At 37.1% G+C, this 22,465-nt stretch overlaps 2 protein-coding genes across 2 annotated transcripts; both read right to left on the reverse strand.

Moving 5' to 3' along the window:
• Positions 1-1,416: 1,416 nt before the first annotated feature.
• On the reverse strand, positions 1,417-14,239 carry phkg1a (phosphorylase kinase, gamma 1a (muscle)). The gene is made up of 10 exons (XM_083525977.1): positions 14,010-14,239; positions 11,855-11,980; positions 11,418-11,596; positions 8,951-9,005; positions 8,751-8,816; positions 7,386-7,549; positions 4,988-5,078; positions 4,644-4,797; positions 3,493-3,618; positions 1,417-2,600 (listed from the first exon to the last, which is right to left on the reverse strand). Exons 2-10 carry the CDS (start codon positions 11,935-11,937, stop codon positions 2,334-2,336), a joined length of 1,185 nt encoding a protein of 394 aa, XP_083382103.1. The 5' UTR covers positions 11,938-11,980; positions 14,010-14,239; the 3' UTR covers positions 1,417-2,333.
• Positions 14,240-15,199: 960 nt separating this feature from the next.
• On the reverse strand, positions 15,200-21,800 carry chchd2 (coiled-coil-helix-coiled-coil-helix domain containing 2). The gene is made up of 4 exons (XM_083526196.1): positions 21,410-21,800; positions 17,731-17,986; positions 17,435-17,594; positions 15,200-15,414 (listed from the first exon to the last, which is right to left on the reverse strand). Exons 1-4 carry the CDS (start codon positions 21,454-21,456, stop codon positions 15,404-15,406), a joined length of 474 nt encoding a protein of 157 aa, XP_083382322.1. The 5' UTR covers positions 21,457-21,800; the 3' UTR covers positions 15,200-15,403.
• Positions 21,801-22,465: the final 665 nt, after the last annotated feature.

Here is a 22,465-nt window from a genome sequence, read left to right on the forward strand (position 1 = left end):
CCTTATAGTCTCCAATCTCTTTCAGGTTGCATCTCCTGCATAGAAAATAGTCCACCGGTGTGCACCTTCCTCCACTCTTATATGCCACCCTATGATCCTCATTCTTCTTAAAATAATATCTAAAGAGAACATTGAAAATTCATTGGCTTGTAAGAATGGGCTGAGAAACCATTTTTTGTTTAGCTTTCAGTCCAGGATTACTAATAAACTAGTAATAAAGATTGCTTATACTGTTCTGTGAAAGTTAATTGTTCCTTAAATCGTACAGATTATAATGTTTTTATAGTGATAAAGCAGTGGCAGGTCTTGTATTTTTCACCTACGCCTTCAGTGGTGTTCCTACCTGAATCAATCCACCTCTGAATAGCGTCATTATGACACCACAGCTATAGAAACCTTCAATATTATAAAGAACTGCAGTATAACAGAGTGCTGCATCACAGAGCGGTATCTCATTCAGCACGAATGAATGGCATTACTAAAGCAAAAATACGCAATTGACATGATTCACTGCAGCCACAGGTGTGCTGCTCGCATACATCATCTCTAGCAGAAGCATTAATAATAACTTTATAAAATAACCCTGGGTTTTCCGTGCATTTTTTTTTTTTGCATGTTTTCCGGACATCGCTGTTTTCCTGGTGATTTGAAATGAAGGCAAATTGTGTTTTTGTGCAAAATTCTACAGAAAAGAACATTTTAAAGTATAAATGGTTAATTAAAAAGCTTAACAACTGTTTTGAACTGTTTTGGCCGCCCATTTCCTTACAATTTTCAGCTTCTCTTGAAAAGTCTGTCTTGTAAATGTCCTTGTAAGCATATCTGTGCCAAATTAATTTCTCATTTTCTGTCATCCATTGTGGAATGAAAAAAAAAAAAAAACAGCCATTAAATCCACACAAATATATTTGAGATTGTCCAGCATGCTACAGAGGCGATTTGCGAGCTTTGACCATCCAATAAAAAGATGTGAAAATGCAGATATTACCGTATGTCTTCAGGCCAGACTTTCACCAACTTGAAATCTGATTGGCTAAAGCAGGGGTCTCCAATCTTTTCCAGAAAGGGCCAGTGTGGGTGCAGGTTTTCATTCTAATCAATCAATGGTCACACCTGATAGTCATTGAAAATTAAGATCTTTAGATTTGAACAGGTAGAATTTGGTGTGGACTTCCTTGGTTGGAATAAAAACCTGCACCCACACTTTCTGGAAAAGATTAGAGACCCCTGGGCTAAAGCAACAGCTTTTATTTTTATGGATTTAGAACTAAATTGCACCCACAACTAGTGATGCACCCACAATCTGACGCTGGCAACATGTGATGTGATGGAATCTGATTGGATAGAAACTAAACTATAGACAGATAATACAGAAAGCAACGCAAGCTAAAGAAACAATATAAAATGAAGAGAATAGACTATTGGGAATAATTTAATACATATTCATGGGTAAACAAATATTCAAACGTAAGTCAATAACTCAGAGTGTTAAGGTCTTGCTCACAGTCTGCCATTGTGACAATGTGAATACGGTTGTAGAAAATGTCTGGAAGAATCGCCTAAATAACGTATGTCAAAATGTCATAGAGGACAAGCACACATTTTAGGATTTAGCACTAGAAAGGTGTTTGGACCACTGGGAGACAACATTATGCTTGTAGAACTTTGAGAAAGTGCATTGTGATGCTCAGATAGCAACAGCTCGCATCTTGGATCCCAAAACAAGACTACTGGATGATTCTGGTAGACAGACAATTCTTTCAGAAATTCCCTTTAAGAAATGCCAACCCGTCAGCTATGACGTACTGTAATTACACATACATACATAAATATTCAGCTTCATGTGCAACATTCAGGTTATTATTAGCCTCATGACAGTTAAGAGGGGTGAAATAAAACTCGCTTGAAGTCGTATGTACTTGATAGATGGAAAGCAAAAGTTAGCATTAAACAAGTCGAATAGTTTTATGAGTATATAGGTAAAACACCCATTTCTGGCTACACTGTACATATCTGGAATATGTGAAAGGTTATTAATGAGGTTTGAACATGCACCTTTTGCAGAATCCCATATTGCAGATAAGCAAACATTTCAACTTTCATGTCAAATAATTGTAATAATAATTTAGAGCATTTAATTTACAGTACATCTCAGAGGTGCTCTTCTTACTTTAAAATAAATTATAACTAAAATTCCTGCACATACGCCATTCCAAAATACGATTACAAGTCAGTTTTCCGAAATGTAGCATAGCAAAACGTTCCAGAAAAAAAAGATTTGTAACCTTCTCTATCAAACTCTTCCCTACTTTCCTTCATATCAGACATCTTGTCTACCATGTACGCAAAGATGGATTCTCAGCCTCGGCTGCTATAGACAGTAAAATGGCCTTTGGGCTGTTCTCGAATAGGGCTGCTCTGTTCTGTGTCTGGCCCTTCTTCACCCAGTGTCCATAGATCTTGAATGCACAGGCATCGATAAGTTTGCGAATTGGTTTTACTGCGTAGGGATCACTCTTGATCACGTCTTTGGTGACGGGTTTTGCACGACGATAGTTGCAGTAAATGCGCACTGAAGCAAGGACGGTCATGCAGATGACCTGGGAACAGAAGTGGAAAGCAATTGTACTTTAATACAGACTTGTATATAAAATATGTGCAATTATTTTATGAAAATACTATTAAAATAATTACTTACTTAAAATACTCTTAAAACCTGTTCTTTTAAATTTGTACATCACGGTACAAATTCCTAAATCTCCCAGATACTTGTGGATATTAGCTTTAACTTGCAAAACTTTCCTCGTAATTCCCCATCATATTTATAAAAGCATTGCTTAGTAGACTTTCTACTTTTAACCTATAAAATTTGTTCACGTTCCAGTGAAGGAAGGTTGAATATGAGATTTCATATAAAAAAATACTAGCCTTCAACAGAAATATGTTACCAACATGTAAATATGAAAAAATATAGATTTTTACTGTAATTACTGTAATGACACAGCTACTTTCACTTTTAATTAATATTTAACACAATATCCATATTTTATGTTCATGACACACATGTCATTGGTCCACCAGTTTCTAGATTTTGTTTATTGCTGTAAATAAGTAACAATACAATAACTCATTTAGGTATTAAGGTTTTAAAGGTTATTCAATGATTATACAACTAAGTGTTTTTTTTATTAGAAAAGGTTCCAGGTAAAATCCATTTTGGACCACCTAGTACACTATTCTATTCTATCTGTGTGTTCAAAACAACAGTTTTATTTATTTCTCATCGATTGCATTCTACTTCTTTAGAATTCAGCATGATTTCATAAAAATGTTGTTGCTATTTGAAAAATGCTGTGCAACTGAATGTAACAAGGATATAAAAAGATAAGTCCAGATAATATTAAATCAGTCAAAACTATCAGTTACTGCACTTTTTACATGTCTCCAACTTTTTTGGCTAAAACAGACTGGAAGATTTGGATATGTACTCACCTTAAACTTCCTGTATGGGCTGAAATGCCGCACCTCCTCGACAACATACTGCTGAAAGAATGGGTGATTTAAAGCATCGATGGCTGTGTAGCGTTGTTCCGAATTCACCACCAACATTTTGGAAATCTGAAAAGAGAAATGCTGGATATTTTGGGGTTTGGTTCATTTTCAGTGGACCTAATAACAGAGTGTGTTGACAGTAGTGCCAACTGCAATTTTAATGATAGGTTTATTCATATTTTTCTTGCCATTCTAATGTTATAATTTCTATACAGCTAATTCTGGGGGATGGTATGGCAGTTACATAAACTAAGCCGAATAATAAGCAAAATTTTTCGAATGTGTTATTATGTAACGAAGAAAACGAATTAACATTTCTTTTAGGAGACTTTTATCAGTATGTCTTCCACACTAAGTGAGTCTTCAGGCTAGAAAGGCTTGCAAAAAAAGTGCACAGCAATGTGTAACAGGACAAGCTTAACTTCACAAAAATAACTAAAATGAGAGTCTGATGGGGAAAGACATGTTTCACAAACTTTTCACAACAATGAATGTAACTATAAATGGGTGGGTTATTTATTAATAATGAAATAATTGGAATTGTTGGCAAATTGTTGCCCTATAATAGCAAAAAATAATACTAATAATTAAGGATATTGGAGTTATACTCCATATGTTGCTGTATGTAGCACCGTCAGCTATAAATGGTTGAAATGACAAGCTTCTTGACATCATTCTGCAATTGCTGTTTTGCACAAACCCTTTTGTTTACATCTTGTTTAATTACAAGGTACATTCCTGTACTCAGTTCTCTCTTACACACGGCACTGTATAATATACACACTGTCCTGTGTCTGTCTTGCACTATTTGCACCAGGTTGCTAGTTGCTTGCTAGTTGCTAGTTCTTAGCTCTGTGTTTTCTGTTATGTAGCTTTCTGTTGTTTAATGTAGCATCAGGGTTCTGGAGGAACGTTGTCTCATTTTGCTGTGTACTGCGTCAGCTATATATATATATATATATATATTTTGAAATGACAATAAAAGCTTCTTGACTTGACTTGCATATTTAGTATATTTCAATTTTTTAATTCTCAGCACAAAACCCTGAGTGTTTGTGTTCCTTTTCTCCTTTAACAAGCTCATTACATACCAGATCTTTGACAGTGTCTGAGCGATCATCCCATTCTGGCGATGTGAACTGGTAGCTTCCTGCCAGGATCATACGCAGCATCAGCATCTGTTTCCTGTGCCAGAATGGAGGAGATCCAGCCAGTAGTGTGTACATGATAACGCCAGCACTCCAGCTGGGGCAACGACAGGTTACTTTAGGTTAGTTAACTTCTTATAACCTAGTAAATCAATTAAAATCATGGCTGCAACAGAAAAAAAACATGACATCTGTAGAGCCCTATCTCACATTTTGAAATTTTGCCCATTGTATAAAATGTTGAGTAGTGTTTTGAAAGCAAGTAGAAGTGCAGTTTTCTTACTTACATATCCACTGCAGTGCCATAGCCTGGATGATGAGGATCCATGGAGCACTCAATGATTTCTGGAGCCAAATAACCCGGTGTTCCACATACCTCTGAGGTTACAGTGAACAACAATACATTTATTATAAATGACTAAGTAGATGACAAACAATGGTCCTAAAACCTAAAAATACAAAATAAAGTAGAAAAATTAAATACTGTCAAAATGATTAATAAACTAGAACATAAATAAAATTTATGTAAATGTCAATGCAGTTATTTATATATTTAATGAACCCAGATGTTTAAAAAAGTAAAATCAAAAATGTGAAAAGGCTTAGACATTCAAATTTCAGAACTTAATTGACTCATTAGGTTGAATAATCTAAAAGGACCCATTAGGCAAACTGTAATTAGGAATAAAAATTGCTAAGCATGATCAATTCTCTGACTTTTCACCACTTGTGCTACCACTCAGCAATCAGGGGCTCCGCTAACAGCTGAAAACTTTTTGATGACGACAAAGCAGGGAAAGGCTTTGAGACGATAGTAAAGAACTTCTACTGTCCAAAATGTTACTACAAAATGTTAAATGAGAACTGTGGAATTCACTGCAAGGTCTATAATGATAAGAAAACTTTTAGATAGAACCGGCCAAATGCTGGCCAGGGCAGGCAAAACAAAACCTGTATATGACACTAACAGCATGCAGGGAGGTTTAGCTGGCACAGGAGTGTTTTCTGTTCATTGTTGTTCAGCATTGCTTGATCAAACATTAGTCTGCATAGATAAGTCATTAGAAGAAAACCTGCATCCTTACCAGGAACAGTTGTTTGGGGACAAAAAATGAAAAGCATTTTTGAAAAAACAAACCTGTTAAGCATGGGAATGGATCTATTATGCTTTGGAGTTGTGTACAGATGAAACAGTATACATTTTACATTGAATGCTTATAATTTCTAGCAGCAAATGTGTCAAAAACCTGAACACAAAATCCAAACTGAATCACAATCCCCTGACTTAAATAGCTCAGAAATAGAAGCATGAAAATGTAAAAATAGTCTCATAGCTGGCAAAAAGATCTTTTAAGCTTTGAATGTCGTGCAAATACCGTAATTTCCGGACTATTAAGCGCACCCATATATAAGCTGAATTTTACAAAGATTATTATTTTGAACATAAATACGTCGCACCTGTCTATAAGCCACAGGTGCCTAGCAAGAAAGTCATTGTTCACTGTCTTCCTTCTTCCTTTCACAACAATTTCTCTTGAGAGTTTTTTTTTTAGTGAAGCTTTTCTCCCGATGCCGTGCAGCTCAGTACACAGGTGAAGTGGGTGTTTTCATGCCCGGTTGTTTTCAGCGTGACGAATGATTCGCATTTCCCGTTAACAGTCCGAGTGAACGGCAGGTCAAACGTCAGAGGAACCTCATCCATATTTATGATGTGCTGCGGCCCGATTCAGTGGGAGCGCATCTGATTTAATATAATGAGTTTCATTGGGTCACTTTGAACCGTTCGGCAATTTTATTGGTCTAATGTTATGGGGTTCAGTTTTTTGGCTTGAAGCTTGTGAAACCGGGAAAAACCCAGGAAAAATCCATAAATTAGCCGCTTTGTTGTTTAAGCCGCGGGGTTTAAAGCCTGGGGAAAAAAGGATAGTCCGGAAAATACGGCTTATAGTCCGGAAAATACGGTAGATGTTAAGAAGAACTGACTTAGTAGGGTGTCCAAACATTTGCATATATCACATCTACTATTTTCTATTGTAAGTTCATCAGTATGCAATTACTGTCCGTTAACATTTAATGAAAAAAAGTTGTGGAGATTGTGCTTAATTTTTAATACTACAAACATCAATAAAATATGTAACTTGGGGCTAAAACTGCAGTTATTCGTTCATATCCAGTGCAATAGTCTGACTGAAAACTGAGTATTGCTCTTATACAACTGTGAGGTCAAGTGGCTTTTATTGTCATTTCAGTGGTCGTGGTGGAAAGGAAAAAAATCCCTGAGATAGTATGAGGAACAATTCTTGAGAGAAACCAGATTTAAAAATTAACTCATCCTCAATTCTAGAACGTTCTCTAAAGAAATAATTTATATTGTGAAAACTTTGTTTATTTTCCACTCCATCAATTAAGCTAGTTTATTGGACCAGCTCAGATCATCTCTCTTGAACTAATCAAATAAGTATATTAGAAATAACAGTTGGATAAATGTAAATCATGTTTCTTGTCATAGAATGTAGTCTGCAAAACTGCAAAAAAAAACAAAAAAAACTTCAAAAGTGTAAGAAATTACAAAAGGGCATTTGACAGAACAAAGATGCATTAAAATGATTTTCATGTTTCAAAATCTCCTTGGATATCATGGCTTGAAAGGCATCAGATTTGTAAAAATAAGCATAAAGATCTTACCATTGAGCTTCTGATGCGGCGCGATCTGTACTGCAAAGCCAAAATCAGTCAGTTTGATGTTCGTGTTGTCATCCAGAAGGATGTTCTCAGGCTTCAGGTCTCTGTGAACTATTTTCTGGGAGTGAAGAAAGCTGACCACTTCCAGCAGTGCACGCATAATCTTTCTGCAAACAGTAAAGTGTTAGCTGTTATGTGCAGTAGGCTACAGAAATCAAAACATTTAGGATTTGCTAGAATGATGTTTGGACCACACTAACTTTGTATTACCAGGAGTCAACACTAACTTTGGATAACACCAGGAGAAACTTCCTGGAGCATTACCCATATAACTAATGCCCAAGAGCAGTGTCACACTACCATCAATGTGACACCAGTCACTAACATGCAACATCATTTTTTTTTTTATTTACTTATAAATCTAGTACACTGTGGGTAGACCTCTAAAATAAGAACATCAATGTACAATGTACAATGTATATTTATGGCCCTTACTTTATATTAGACTGTTGCAAGCTGATTTTTAAGACACGTAAAAAAAAAAAAAGAAAAAAAAGAAATGTAAATGACTAATACCTTGTAAATGCTGAATTGCTGAGTACTAATTCATATCCTTATCTTCTTATTTAATTGTTGCTCTTCATTGATATGATTTAATAAAAGTTGATGTGTATAAAAGCACCCTATATGGACAAAATCATATAATCACCTCCCCAGAAGATGCATTTTTGCTTTTTGAACATCTCATTCCACATTTAGTCCTTAACCTCGACTCTTCTGGGAAGATTCTCCACTAGATTTTGGAGTGCACTTATGGAGATATGCGCTCATTTAGCAACAAGGGTGATAGTGAAATCATGTAGTGGTGTAGGATGAAAAAGCCTGGGGTGCAATCAGCATTGCAATTCATCCCAAGGGTATTTAATAGGGTTGAGGTCAGAGCTCAATAGCAGGCCACTCAAGAGTTTTATTATTTTACTATTTTATTATTAACAATATTTGTGATCAACATTTAAACGGATTACATTTTTTAAATAACTATAGTTAAATAATATATAAATATAAATAATTATATTAAATTATTAAATATTAAATTATAAATATTAAATTAAATTGGCACAAATTAGACCCCAAGTGGGTATTACAGGTGTGTGTGTGTGTGTGTGTGTGTGTGTGTGTGTGTGTGTTACATTTAATATTTAATTTTCTGAAGATATCCTTTTTAAAGAAATTCTTGACGCTGGAAATAAAACGCTAAATAATCTATTTAGTTTTAGCCGCTAACAAGGAAGTGTTAAATAAATAAATAAATCTGTCATACTGTGCCACCAGACATGCGGATAAATTTAAACCATGAACATAGCCAACCTTGTCTCTTTCTCACTCAGTGTAACTTTCTCGGTGAGATAATCAAACAGCTCGCCTTTCCTCATCCTGTTAGTACAAAAGTAAAAAGAAAGATCACATTTTTAGGTTCTTTTACAGTCTTTACAGGACATTTTATATGCCATATATTAAAGGATTTCGGATATAAAGTGTATTTAGTAGTGTGGCAGTAACATACTCACAAGTCAAAGACCAAGAAGAAGAAGGCCTTTGTCTCATAGCAGTCTTTTAGCTGTACTATAGAAAGAAAGAAAAAAAAAAAAGATATATATATACACAGTGGTGTGAAAAAAGTGTTGGCTCCCTTCCTGATATCTTATTTTTTTGCATGTTTGTCACACTTTAATGTTTCAGATCATCAAACTAATTTAAATATTAGTAAAAAAATAACACAAGTGAACAATCCAAAACTACATGGCCCGGTGTAAAAAAAAGTGTTTGCCCCCGCCTGTTAAAACTGTGGTTCATCATACCTGAGGTAAATTTATCTTGCCACACACAGGCCTGATTACTGCCACACCTGTTCGCAATCAAGAAATCTCTTAAATAGGACCTGCCTGAGAAAGTGAAGTAGACCAAAAGATCTGCAAAATCTAGACTTCATGCCGAGATCCAAAGAAATTCAGAAACAAATGAGAAAGAAAGTAATTGAGATCTAGCAGTCTGGAAAAGGTTATAAAGCTACAGGCTGATGATCTGAAACATTCAAGTGTGACAAACATGCAAACAAATGAGAAATTAGGACACTTTTTCCACACAAATGTGTGTGTGTGTGTATATATATTTTTATAATTATGACCCAAAAGTTCTATTTTGGTCTCATCTGACCACATGACTTTCTCCCATGACTCCTCTGGATCATCCAAATGGTCATTGGCAAACTTAAGACATGCCTGGATATGTGCTGGTTTAAGCAGGGGAACCTTCCGTGCCATGCATGATTTCAAACCATGACGTCTTAGTGTATTACCAACAGTAACCTTGGAAACGGTGGTCCCAGCTCTTTTCAGGTCATTGACCAGCTCCTCCCGTGTAGTTCTGGACTGATTTCTCACCTTCCTTAGGATCATTGAGACCCCACGAGGTGAGATCTTGCATGGAGCCCCAGTCCGAGGGAGATTGACAGTCATGTTTAGCTTCTTCCATTTTCTAATGATTGCTCCAACAGTGGACCTTTTTTCACCAAGCTGCTTGGCAATTTCCCCGTAGCCCTTTCCAGCCTTGTGGAGGTGTACAATTTTGTCTCTAGTGTCTTTGGACAGCTCTTTGGTCTTGGCCATGTTAGTAGTTGGATTCTTACTGATTGTATGGGGTGGACAGGTGTCTTTATGCAGCTAACGACCTCAAACAGGTGCATCTAATTTAGGATAATAAATGTAGTGGAGGTGGACATTTTAAAGGCAGACTAACAGGTCTTTGAGGGTCAGAATTCTAGCTGATAGACAGGTGTTCAAATACTTATTTGCAGCTGTATCATACAAATAAATAGTTTAAAAATCATATATTGTGATTTCTGGATTTTTTTTTTTGATTATGTCTCTAACAGTGGACATGCACCTACGATGACAATTTCAGACCCCTCCATGATTTCTAAGTGGGAGAACTTGCAAAATAGCAGGGTGTTCAAATACTTATTTTCCTCACTGTACATACACACACACACACACACACACACACACACACACACACACACACACATATATGTGTGTGTGTATATACTGTATAAAATCTGTATATATATATATATATATATATATATATATATATATATATATATATATACACATATATACTGTATATATATATATATATATATATATATATATATATATATATATATATATATATATATATATATATACACACAGATTTCATACAGATTTTTTTTTCCATTCATTATTCATTATCTATAATTTTTATGTCTCTGCCGAGTGGTGGAGGTGGAGGCATTGTGGCTTCAGGTCTGTCCTTCCAGCATTCTATGTTAGTGCTATATCTATGCAAGCGTTGTTTGAGTATTTGTAGGATTTATTAGAAATGATCACTGTACGGTTAATGCAAGGTTAAATACCCTTAAGAGTTCAGCATTTTTCCATCCATGTCATCAATCCCATTTGTCCATTGTTGGTTGAATATTTGTGGGATGTATTTTGCTATAACCTATATAATAAGCTATATATTTTTGTAACCAAGAAATGAACTCATAAAATTTTAATCCCAGTTAAACGATACAACAATGTAAAATTAAAAAATAAAAACAATTTTAATTTCTTTAGCTTCCCTTATGTTTGCAGAATATATTACGAATATTTCTAGCAAGAAACAGTGTCGGTAGAAGCATCATTGTTGTTGGCATTGAGTTTGACTTGTTTATATCTTTCATCAATTACAGAGGAACAAGCTAGGGAAGCTGCACATAAGAAGAGATCCATGACTGGAAGAAGGTGAGCATTCTTTCATATATTTCTGGTTCCTTGCAAAAACCTGGCAAAGTTTCCCTTTCTTTTGCCTCAGGCTGGTTTGATGTTCATGTCAGCTGATTTTGATGAGCCAGCTTTTGCTATTATATAACAAAGTTGTGCTTCTAAATGTAAATGAAAAAAGTGTGTCATGATTGTTCTTATTCTTGTATGTCGAAAGAATTCTTACTTATGTTCTCGTGCCCACACACTTTCCTCAGGATGTCGATCTCTTTCACTGTGGCTTCCCTTATTTCCTCAATCTCTTGAGGCGTCATTTTATCCGACGGTGTTATGTCAATGATTTTGACCGCATATTCCTGAGCTGTGCGCTTATCTACACAGCGCCGGACCACGCTGCTAACTCCCCTGCACAACAGATTACAAAGAATTTAGAACATCTTGGGGGAAAAAAGTGAAGAAAAAAAAAGTAAAAAAAACAAAAAAAAAATTTATTATTTTAATGAATAATTAAATAAAAAAAAACTGTTTCATGCAAGCAGGTGCCTGAGATTTTCTAATAAAAATATCAGTATTTTACCGATTATTTTACAGATAATATAAAAACAAACAACAATAAAAACCTAGATTTGAATTTGATTAACTTTGATCATGTGCATGGACTACCTTCCGAGAATCTCCTTGGGATCATATTTTTGATAGAACTCCTGAGCTCCCACCCAGTCAGGGATCTCGTCGTCTTTGGTCATGACGATGGTTTCCACAGTTTATCCAAGGAACCTCCGTTGCAACCTAAATAAAAGCAGATAACAGCAATAAACTGTATAGACAACATTTTTGTGTTACTGTAAAAATGTGGAATTGTCATAATTCACATTTCTACCACTTTTAACTGCTAATGTTGTATATAATGTGGTAACGTTTGCTTGTTCCAGGACTCGTTCACAATCTATTCATGCTGAACCTTCATTCAATATACTATATAATGCTGGGGAAGTGTAATAACTTAACCCAAGCAGCCATAACATTAAAACCACCTGTTTAATATTGTGTTTGTCCCCCTTGTTCTGCCAAAACTCCACAAGACCTCTGAAGGTGTGCTGTGGTAACTGGAACCAAGACGTTAATATCGGATACTTCAAGTCCTGTAAGTTGTGAGGTGGGTCCTCCGTAGATCAGACTTGTTTGTCCGGCACATCCCACAGTCAAGGTTTTCAACAGTTTCAGGAGGTGGTACGGTCACAGTAACATCTGCACGATTGACAGGTCCTAGGGTTTCCAAGCACAAGCTTTACCAGCTTGCCTTCTTGCCATAGTAAATCCTGGTAAACTTTTTCCACAGGTAATTTATGAAATGAAAACGTGATTCATCAGATGACCTTCATTTGTGTTCAATCTGAATCAATCCAGCTCTTAATACCATCATTATGATGCCACGGCTATAGAAACCATCAATATTGGACAGAAACGCAGTATAACAGAGCACTGCAGCACAGGTATCTCAAGCATAACATTGAATTAACATGGTTCAACAACTCTCCTTTCACTGCAGCCACAGCATTCTACAAAAAAGAATATGCAAAAGTATAAATAGTTCATGATAAAGCTTATCTTAGCTTTATTTACGATGTCCAGCTTTTCTCAAAAAGTCCTTTTGGAAAATATCCTTGTAAGAATATCTGCGACCAATTTCTTCTCCTCTGTCAGCCATTGTGAAATGAAAAACAAAAAAAACCAGCTAATAAAGCTACATGATCATATTTTAGCTTGTGCAGTTTAAGAGCTTACTGACCATCCAATCAAAGGCTGTGAAATGCTGTTATTGTATGCCGGTAAGATGGCCTCAATCTTGCCATCTGATTGGTTAAAGCCACAGACTTGAAGGAACATGTAGTTTAAGCCGCCCTAACTGCTGATTCTAAAGATTCGACGCAGATACCTTTGGCCCTGGCAACACGTGATGTGATGTTGAAAAGGTCTTGCTGGTCCTGATGGCCTGCCACTGCTTTTCACACACTTCAGTGAACCATGGGTGCCAATAACTCTGTTACCGGTCCTTCTTTGGACCATTTTTGGTAGATCCTAACCACTATACACCAGGAACGCCCCACACGACCTGTCGTTTTGTAAACCGCCATGACCCAGTCATCCAGCCATCACAATTTGTTTCTGGTCAAAGTCGCTCTGGTCTTTCCACTTGCCCATTTTTCCCACTTCCAACACATTAACTTCAAGAACAGTCCATTTCCTTTCTGCCTAATATATCTCCCTGAATCAGTGCAGCACCTGTCAGTGTTTTTAATGTTATGGCTGATCGGTGTAGAGTTGCAATATAAGTTCCCTTTTGTGTCTGGCTCCTCCCAATGTTTCTTCTTCACTGTCATTGGGGATCTGAAGCTCCAGCTGGGGTTTCTGCAGTGTGTATGGATAAAATTACATTAAAATATTTAAATAAAAGGTATATCAGACTACACACAGTGCCACTTATGGGTCATGATGGCATTCTCAGATGTCTCAAACGGAGCGATTGTAACCCTTCGTATCTTATGAAGCCCTAAAAGGGCAACATCTCCTGTATGGATGTTGTCTAGGGCTACATATTTAACACACTGGATGAATCCCTGATAGCATCAGCTCGAAGGATTATGTATTACAGTTTGGTTTCGTTTGCAGATACCCAAAATTTCCTCGGATTCGAGTCATAATTGCAAACGCATTTGTTCTCCTCGGTCGCAATTCTCCATCGCGCACTACGCCGACTCGTGTAACACCACCACGGCACGCTCTCGCGACAAATCCGTGGAATAAACAAATCGCATACCTTGATGCATCCGTCGTGGATTTTTTTGTTTCCTTCGATTCTTTGCTTTTCCTCGACGATCAAGTCAGTCCATGATGCAATAACACTATGTTCCGGTTGGTTACACGCGAGCGCAAACGCGAAAGACAGCACGCGAAAGGGCAGCGAGAATGTCACGCTCCAAAAATAAAGCGGCTTGTATTGCGCGCGCGCGCGCACACACACACACACACACACACACCTCACACTGAGTTATTGAGAAGTACCTCTGAGTCATGTACTTGGTAACACCCTGCTGCTTCATTCATTGTATTGAACAATGAATACATTTTTTATTCTCATTTTTTAATCACATTTCATGTTCAGATGTGTACAAATGTAAACAATGAAATCGCAATAAATAAAACTTGCAACGAATCTTTTCAAATGTGGTGCAAATATGGTACTATAAGAGAAGCCACTGTTGAAGAGGAAGAGAATTAGAGCAAGACATTGCTAAAGAATTTGCTAAACGACTAAGAAACACCAAGCAGAAACAGTCTGGTTGTATTCAAACTCATTTAATACGAGTCACCCATCATCTTACACCACCACCTACAACAGAAGAGTCATCAGAAGACTGTAGTGAAAAAATTTTCTTTTTATACAGTGGATGGTCAAAAATCTAGCTATCTATATATCCCAAACCATCTGGAGATGTACCAGCACCAATTGGATCCCACATCATGTGGAGTCTGGCATGTAGAAGCTGGTGTTGGATTTATGATTATTGCAAATGTTGAGCTATTTTATGAGTTGCTCAGTAGCTCCTAGTTTTATAACCACAAATGGTTGTAAAAGACTGTAGAAAAGACAATCATAATTTTACATCCCAGTGCTCATGTTAGTTTTTACTCTCCAGTGTTCTGTATTCTTGAAAGCCTATAATAACACTCTTGATGTCACCCAAATGAGGATGGGTTCCACTTTTGAGTCTGGTTCCTGTCAAGATTTCTCTCTCATAACATCTAAGGAAATTTTTCCTTGCCACAGGCTGCTCATCAGAGATAAATACAGATCGTTCACCTTAACTGTTAAATTCTGTAAAGCTGCTTTGAGACAATGTTGTGAAAAGCGCTATAGAAATAAACTTGACTTCCATCCATCCAGCTATCACCCCCCCTACTGAGTAAATTTGCTCATAATTTTCAATTTCAAAGACAAAACAGTGGTTTAAGGGTTTATTGGGTTTATTGTGTACATTTGTAGCAATTTAACCAATATATATAAATCAAAATACATCATTGACCTTGAAATAGTAAAATCATCCCTCCTACTAAGTGCCTTAAACTTTTATACATTTCTAAAGCATTTATGCATTTGTTCTGTAAGTGGGTCAATTAAGAATAGTCCTAAGCGATGTCCCTGATCCAGTTTTAGGGCAAACCTGTACAAAGGGAGGGGGAGAAAAAAAAAAAAAGAGAGAGAGAAATCATATTAGTGTAAAATTACTCATGGTCAAAAAATAGTATGTAAACATAGTGCAAGAATGCACGCTTCAGACCTCAGTAGTGGGAACTGTAGTCACGTTTTTATGTTAAGATAGAAAACGTGCAACAAAAAGGCACAGAAATTGATGCTGTTGGTGGCTCTGTGAAGCGATTACAGTTAGGGGCTTTGCTATTTTGTCAATGAGGTTAGTCCACATTAAACTAAACTAATTTTCACACAGGTTAGTCCTTTATTTTACTTGGTTAACACATTTGCTTAAGAAGCTATTAATAGATAATTGTTTGTCGTCTGAACTAATACAAACCGGACGGTGTATAGCCACAAGTAACAATAGGTATAATTACCTTTTGAAAACTTCCAAAGAAAATATTTGACCCAAGCAATGCTCTCTAGTGTGAAAGTAAGGTGAACACCTCACCTTACTTTCACACTAGAGAGCATTGCTTGGGTCAAATATTTTTGCTGGGTCACTCAAACACAAAGAAATCACTCAAGTAGGCAGGCACTGTGGTTAAATATTATTTGGGCACCATGAACAATAAATTTGCACCACAGATCGTAGCTCTAATAAGGTCCTACGCCTAATAAAGTATGAGGATATATACAACGTTTGTCTGCGTCAAACTTTTAACCAGGCTTTGTTTTATACCTCCCAAAAGAATTGATGCACTGCACCTGTCAAAGTACCTAGTCTTGTTTTTAAAAGGGAAATCCTTCTTACTTGTGTTTTTGTGCACCAAACTAGTCTGAACATTTACAGGTGTGTACAGATAAATGTGTAGATGTTAAACTTCATTTCCATTGATCCTCCCTTAGCATGAATGAACAGCTTTAAACATTTTTTCTCCAAATATCCAGCTGAAATGCTTTGCCATGCCTCTTGTAAAACTTGTCCCAGGTGTTCAACACTTGTTGGATATTTCTTTATGACCTTGGAATCCAGTTCATCTCAGAGCAGTGCAAGAGTATTTAGGTGCAGCAACTGGAAAGGTCTTTCAATGATAACGCTCAAGACAGATATTTGCTCTATATAAAACTTTCAGAGCTTAGACGTATATTTAATTTGGTTACAATTAGTTTTAGTCCAGAGAGAATTGCATAGTGTTAAAGTTTGGAATGGTGGCCATGTTGGTTCATTGTTCATGTTGGGTTACTTTAACCTGGAATAAACTTCAAACATTCCCAAACCATTAAGCTTCCACCTCCATGTTTGGGGGTATGACGCAGACTGATATCATCTTCTCAACTGTTCTCAGACTTGCATAAACTTTTCTCTTAGTGCCAAAAATTTCACAATTAGACTCGTTTGTCCACAGACATTTCTTTCAGTCATTCAATGTCTAATACTTTTGTGTTTTCTCCTTTTACCTAGTTCCTTGCATATCAACAAAAAGAACATGTGTCACAAACTTTTGACAGGCTCTGCATGACTAAAAAGTTATTTCACATTTCTCTCATCAAAGAAACACAAAGCAAAACTAAACTTTTTTTTAATTTCCTTTGTTAGTAATATTAAAACTAGAAGAACATTCTTCCCCCCGGGGTAATGGCAGGCTAACACTGAACGAGAGACATCTTGTCTTCTAAATACTGCTCACACTGAACATTCACAAAAATGGTGCAAATCACAACATGTGCTTATACTATGGAGCCAAGTGGAGTGATCCTAATGATGTCACTAGTAACCTCAGTCTTAAAATGCTGACAAAGGGTCCATGATGTTAAGAGTTTGAAATGCGGTGAAATGAAAGAGAAAGCCAATATCCCCCCCCCCCGACGACCTACTTTGCCATTAAACTGACCATTCACAGCCTAAAAAAGAAAACACTTGAATAGCAACCACTTACATTAAATAATGATGACAACCAAAGATTCATTCTGTGATCATAAAACTGCGTGAACGAAACCACACAAAAATCAGTATCTACAACTTGGCACCTGTCGCAAATACGTACCATTGGAGAATCGGCATTGTTTGAGCACCTCGCTGAACCCTTCGCACAGTTTGAGGTCGCTCTGTGACTGTGCACATTCGAGGAACTGTTTCATCTCATAGCCACAGGGATTCTGCTGCACTGATTCCTGCTGATACATGGGCTGAGGCTGGTAAGGCTCCTGGAGGATTCATTCAGTACGTGTTATTTATTGCCCACACACAAACAACCATGCACATTGAAAAAGCCCAAACAAAAACTAAAGAAGTTCCAAAAAACAATTATATAAAAGTTAATTCTGTATATTATGCAATAACCTGATAGGTGACATCAGGCCTGGCAGCCTCTGAGCTTTCTCCACGGCTGAAGCCGCCCGTCATGGCATGGCCAATCGTATGCCCCACCGCGGATCCGACTGCGACGCCCGCAGCGGTGCTGGCCATCTGAGCAAACATTCCTGGCTGCCTGGGGGCAGCTGCAACAGGGGCGACTGCAGATGCATGGGCTGGTGCAGGAGCTGGTGGAGGTGCTGCTCTGGCCATTGGCGGAGGTGGTGCAGGACGTGAGGAAAAGCTATATTGTATAGATAAACCAGACATACGATCTGATGTAATGCGTAATAGCTGCATTTATAGTTCGAACTTTAACCTACTGGCCTAGACATATTTTAAGAGACAGTGGGATGTGTGTAGAAATACATCAATACAGATAAAGTGCAACAAACTGAACTCCAATCATAAAGGTGATGTGAAAACCAAACAAATTTTTTTACATGTATAGTGTAAAGGGGTTTTAAAGACAAATCAGTTTTACACAAAGAATTAAATACAAATTGCCCTTAACCATGTTAAAATAGTTTATTTTATTGCCACTGTGCATCTTTGCCACTGAAATAAAACATGCAACGTGAGCATGCTAAAAGAGCGGCCAACAAAAAGCAAGCATTTTTATTAGCTGCACTTAATTCAGAGAATACCGCCTTCTCAGAGAAAAACTGAAAGATAAGTCATTGTTTAGAAACAAAACGACTACATGGTATATCCATACTCAGAATGTCCGATAGTGTTGTAGACGCCCATCTCCAAAAATTTACTTCAGGGCAGTCTCAAAACGTGTGTAGGTGCCTACAAAATCTCCTTATCGAAAATCACAATCAGAAGATGAAGAAAGTGCCAGTAAATAGCATTTTTAAGTGTTAAAATACGGCGTATCTTTATTGCAATTTTTTACTCTCTTGCATTATTATGCGCTTCTGTTGTTGGTGTGGAGGCAAATGATTATATTCAAAGGAAGTGATTCAAATGTTAGACTCAGCATATCTAAAGAATAAGCGACTTCTCAAAAGTAATAAATGTACCAGAAGAATTTTAAGGCTTAAAAGGGTTTAAAGGGTTTTTTTTGTGTTAGATGGTCACCCACAAGCCTGGACCATGAATACATCACGTTCCTAAAAGAAAAAACAGGGAATGGGGAGTTCTGCATTCATTATTTTATATAAAGTGGAACAAACCTAGTTATTTAAAGATGTTGTTGGCGGATGAGGTGTTGCACAGGTTGGAGAGGATATACAGTGGGTACGGAAAGTATTCAGACCCCCTTAAATTTTTCACTTTTTGTTATATTGCAGCCATTTGCTAAAATCATTTAAGTTCATTCTTCTTCCTCATTAATGTACACATAGCACCCCATACTGACAGAAAAACACACAATTGTTGACCTTTTTGCAGATTTATTAAAAAAGAAAAACTGAAATATCACATGGTCCTAAGTATTCAGACCCTTTGCTGTGACACTTATATATTTAACTCAGGTGCTCTCCATTTCTTCTGATCATCCTTGAGATGGTTCTACACCTTCATTTGAGTCCAGAAATTTTTGATTATACTGATTGGACTTGATTAGGAAAGCCACACACCTGTTTATATAAGACCTTACAGATCACAATGCATGTCAGAGCAAATGAGAATCATTAAGGTCAAAGGAACTGCCTGAAGAGCTCAGAGACAGAATTGTGGCAAGGCACAGATCTGGCCAAGGTTCCAAAAAAATTTTTGCTGCACTTAAGGTTCCTAAGAGCACAGTGGCCTCCATAATCCTCAAATGGAAGACGTTTGGGACGACCAGAACCATTCCTAGAGCTGGCCGTCCGGCCAAACTGAGCTATCAGGTGAGAAGAGCCTTGGTGAGAGAGGTAAAGAAGAACCCAAAGATCACTGTGGCTGAGCTCCAGAGATGCAGTCGGGAGATGGGAGAAAGTTGTAGAAAGTCAACCATCACTGCAGCCCTTCACCAGTGGGGCTTTATAGCAGAGTGGCCCGACGGAAGCCTCTCCTCAGTGCAGGACACATGAAAACCCGCATGGAGTTCTCCAAGATGGTGAGAAATAAGATTCTCTGGTCTGATGAGACCAAGATAGAACTTTTTGGCCTTAATTCTAAGCGGTATGTGTGGAGAAAACCAGGCACTGCTCATCACCTGTCCAGTATAGTCTCAACAATGAAGCATGGTGGTGGCAGCATCATGCTGTGGGGGTGTTTTTCAGCTGCAGGGACAGGACGACTGGTTGCAATCAAGGGAAAGATGAATGCGGCCAAGCACAGGGATATCCTGGACGAAAACCTTCTCCAGAGTGCTTTGGACCTCAGACTGGGCTGAAGGTTTACCTTCCAACAAGACAATGACCATAAGCACACAGCTAAAATAACGAAGGAGTGGCTTCACAACAACTCTGTGACTGTTCTTGAATGGCCCAGCCAGAGCAATGACTTAAACCCAAATGAGCATCTCTGGAGAGACCTAAAAATAGCTGTCCACCAACGTTTACCGTCCAACCTGACAGAACTGGAGCGGATCTGCAAGGAGGAATGGCAGAGGATCCCTGAATCCAGGTGTGAAAAACTTGTTGCATCCTTCCCAAAAAGACTCCTGGCTGTATTAGATCAAAAGGGGGCTTCTACTAAATACTGAGCAAAGGGTCTGAATACTTAGGACCATGTGATATTTCAGTTTTTCTTTTTTAATAAATCTGCAAAAAGGTCAACAATTGTGTGTTTTTCTGTCAGTATGGGGTGCTATGTGTACATTAATGAGGAAGAAGAATGAACTTAAATGATTTTAGCAAATGGCTGCAATATAACAAAAAGTGAAAAATTTAAGGGGGTCTGAATACTTTCCGTACCCACTGTATAAAGATTGTTCGTTGATTTTTGGATGCTTTCATGGAACTGCCTGAACTTGTTTCTGCTAAATAAAGACCTTTTTCTTTGAAACCACAAGCCTGGATTGTTTCTTCTGCTTGGCATTTTACCTTTGTTCTCGAATTTGTTACTTTTAATATTACCTGGCCACTCAATACATCCTGTAAACCATTTTGTGGTGAAATCATTGACGGTTAGGGTTTTAAGAAACCAATTAAAGCCCATACTGAATCCCAACAGATTTCATCATTGCTGCCTTCTGTATTTGCACCATATAAATCCCTGAACCAGATGTCTAATAGTGGTGAATGTTTATAAGATTAGCGTCCAAGAACAAATAAAAGAAGATACTACACTATTCTCACTCTTATTTGCTGTCTGCCTTTAAAACATAGTAAGATAAGAGATATCACCTCAATGGAAAGCCATAGGACTGAAGATTTCTAATGAAGGTGACGATTACAATATACTCAAATCTTTTACGCCTTTTATCCCTGAATCATGTTTGAAAAGCTTGATTGTTTTCGTAAATAATATATAATAAAGTTTTGGGAGCCCCTGATGTCCATTTGTATTCACAATATGACATGTGGAAGGCATTTGAGCTTAAAAAAAAATAATGTAATTAATGTTTTGGGCTTTTTACTTATTCTTAATTACGTACTAGTTTATATATAAATAGTACACACACAAAATAGAGTAAAGTAACAGACATATATTTATAAAATATATTAACTAGGTCGTACTATGCTAGCTAGCTAGCTGGTTGGTTGGTTGGTTGGTTGAGAGTTAGCCTTACCTTGGGGGAGCCATCCTCGAAGTTCGGCTGCGGCTTCCTCTTGGCATTTTAAACGTTAGAAATATTTATACCCAAAGTTGAACGTTTCTAAATTAAAGATAGCTCGATATCGTTCGGAATCCGTTTAACTGTACTCAAGTTGTGTCTCTCCGACCTTGAACCTTGTGAGGGAGTGATATTGTTACGTCCGATAATGAATCGATTCCTTGTGCCGACTCGCATGTATAACATTTTTAAAATTAAAATATATGTAGGCAATGCGATGCTGTTATTCTATTAGTATAATTCGATTTCAGTTTCACTTCCACGGAAACCTCTATTTATCGTAGAAAGTGTGTAAATTGTGAGAATTTGTTAAAGATATTCTTGACTGTATTGTATCATGAGGAATCGTTTGGAAAGCAAGCGAGTCGACTCTTACTCACAGAAAGTACATCCGGGGAATTTTCCAGATTGTTACATCAGTTTAAGTTCCCTGGTCATCACAGCCTGCATTTTATTTTCCCATTTTGCAGCCATGTATAATTATGTGAAATAATCACTAACCCCTCTTGATCACGGTGTAATATACGGGATTTAAATATTCTCCACAATTTGAAGATGAACTCGCATATCAGAAGGTTGTGAGTTGCTCTGGATAAGGGCATCTGCCAAATGTCATACATTTATTACACCATTCAAAATGTTGCACCTGAGAAAAGCCTGTGTTAAAATGTTTATATTAAACATTTCTTGTAAAATAAGCAGCACTATTCATAAATGTATAGTCTATATACATATATGGTGCCATTTATAAATATTGCATTTTTGGACTAGTAAAATTTAAAACAGTATGAAAAAAATCATAAAGCCAAAAAGAATATAGTCATTTATAAATTACACCCATATGTGGTCCTTTGCCAAACTGTTGCCATAAAGAAGGAAACAGTTATAATGTCTGTAATGATTTTGTAAATGATGCACCTCAACCTGTTACGACTAAACAATGCCCCTGTGCACAAAACCAGCTCCATTTAAAAAAGCCCTAAACTCAATCCAACTCAAATACATTTGAGA

Source organism: Silurus aristotelis, assembly GCF_946808225.1.
Source record: "Silurus aristotelis genome assembly, chromosome: 22".
Taxonomy (NCBI): domain Eukaryota; kingdom Metazoa; phylum Chordata; class Actinopteri; order Siluriformes; family Siluridae; genus Silurus; species Silurus aristotelis.